Source organism: Corapipo altera, unplaced genomic scaffold (genome assembly GCF_003945725.1).
Source record: "Corapipo altera isolate COAL_440 unplaced genomic scaffold, ASM394572v1 257, whole genome shotgun sequence".
In the NCBI taxonomy this organism is placed as follows: Eukaryota; Metazoa; Chordata; class Aves; order Passeriformes; family Pipridae; genus Corapipo; species Corapipo altera.
In genome coordinates, this window is record NW_020885045.1 from 438,343 (window position 1) to 439,481 (window position 1,139).

The 1,139-nt window shown below is 62.9% G+C and overlaps 1 protein-coding gene across 1 annotated transcript in view; it reads left to right on the forward strand.

Annotated features, from left to right (window-relative positions):
* Window positions 1-1,139, forward strand: part of SCAP (SREBF chaperone) — a 35,359-nt gene that overhangs the window by 31,813 nt on the left and 2,407 nt on the right. Inside the window, exon 20 of the mRNA XM_027668567.1 lies at window positions 990-1,070. Coding sequence (XP_027524368.1) covers window positions 990-1,070 — 81 coding nt within the window. The remainder of the gene's footprint in view (window positions 1-989; window positions 1,071-1,139) is intronic.

Consider the following 1,139-nt stretch of genomic DNA (forward strand, 5'->3'; position numbering starts at 1 on the left):
GGGGACATGGGGACAGGGGGACATGGGGACATGGGGACATGGGGACATGGGCTGGGCTCAGCCGGGGCACAGCTGAGCTGTTCGTGCATGAGGGGGGGAGCTTGGGGAGGGGGCTCGGAGCCAACCCGGCACATTCCAGAAGCTCCACAGGCTCTGTCCGTGCCCCGATGTGGCACCAGTGGAGTTGGAAGGACAGAGCCCGTGAGTGTCACCCTGAGCTGAGTGTGGGATCCCTGTGGGATGGGTGACTTCAGAGGATCATGGAATTACAGAGGTTGGAAAATGCCTCTGAGACCATCGAGTGCGACACTCCCCCAGCACTGCCAAAGCCATTACTGACCCACATCCCCAAGTGCCACATCCACAGGGCTTTGAAATCCCTCCAGGGATGGGAACCCCACCACTACCCTGGGCAGCTCTGCCAGGGCTGGACAGCCCTTCCCAGGAAGGAATTTTCCCAGTATCCAACTTGAACCTCCAACTGAGGCTATTCCCTTTCGTCCTGTCCCTTGTTCCCTGGGAGCAGAGTCTGACTCCCCTCTGGCTCCCCCCTCCTGTCAGGGGGTTGCAGAGCCAGAAGGTCCCCCCTGAGCCTCCTTTGCTCCAGACTGGGCCCCCCCACCTGGGCTCGTGTCCAGCCACTGTCACCAGCACCCCCAGGGCCTTTTCCAGTTTTCCAGACAGTGCCAATCCTGGAGCTGCAGGGGATTGCTGTGACCCAACACGAATATCAGGGTCTCTGTTCCGGGGTGTCCCCCGTCCTCTCCCCATCCCCTTCAGCCCTGCACGTCCCTGCCCTGCCCTGTCACCTCCTGACAACCATGACCTGTCCCTGCCCTGGCAGCACCATCCCGAGGCCTCTGGAATCGCTGCCAGGCTCTGGCTCTGCCGGGACAGGGATCAGGTGGATCTGCTGGGTCACGGGCAGCTCAGGTGGCACCACCCCCAGCGGCTGCCCCGGAGCCCCTCACCTGCCTGTCCTGCCCCAGGTGTTCCGGCTGGAGGACTCCTGCTGCCTCTTCACCCTGCAGGGCCACTCGGGAGCCATCACAGCTGTGTACATGGACCAGGTACGGGGGTGTGGGACCATCCCTGAGAGCATCCCTGACCCAGCCCTCACCCAGAGAGCATACCTGACC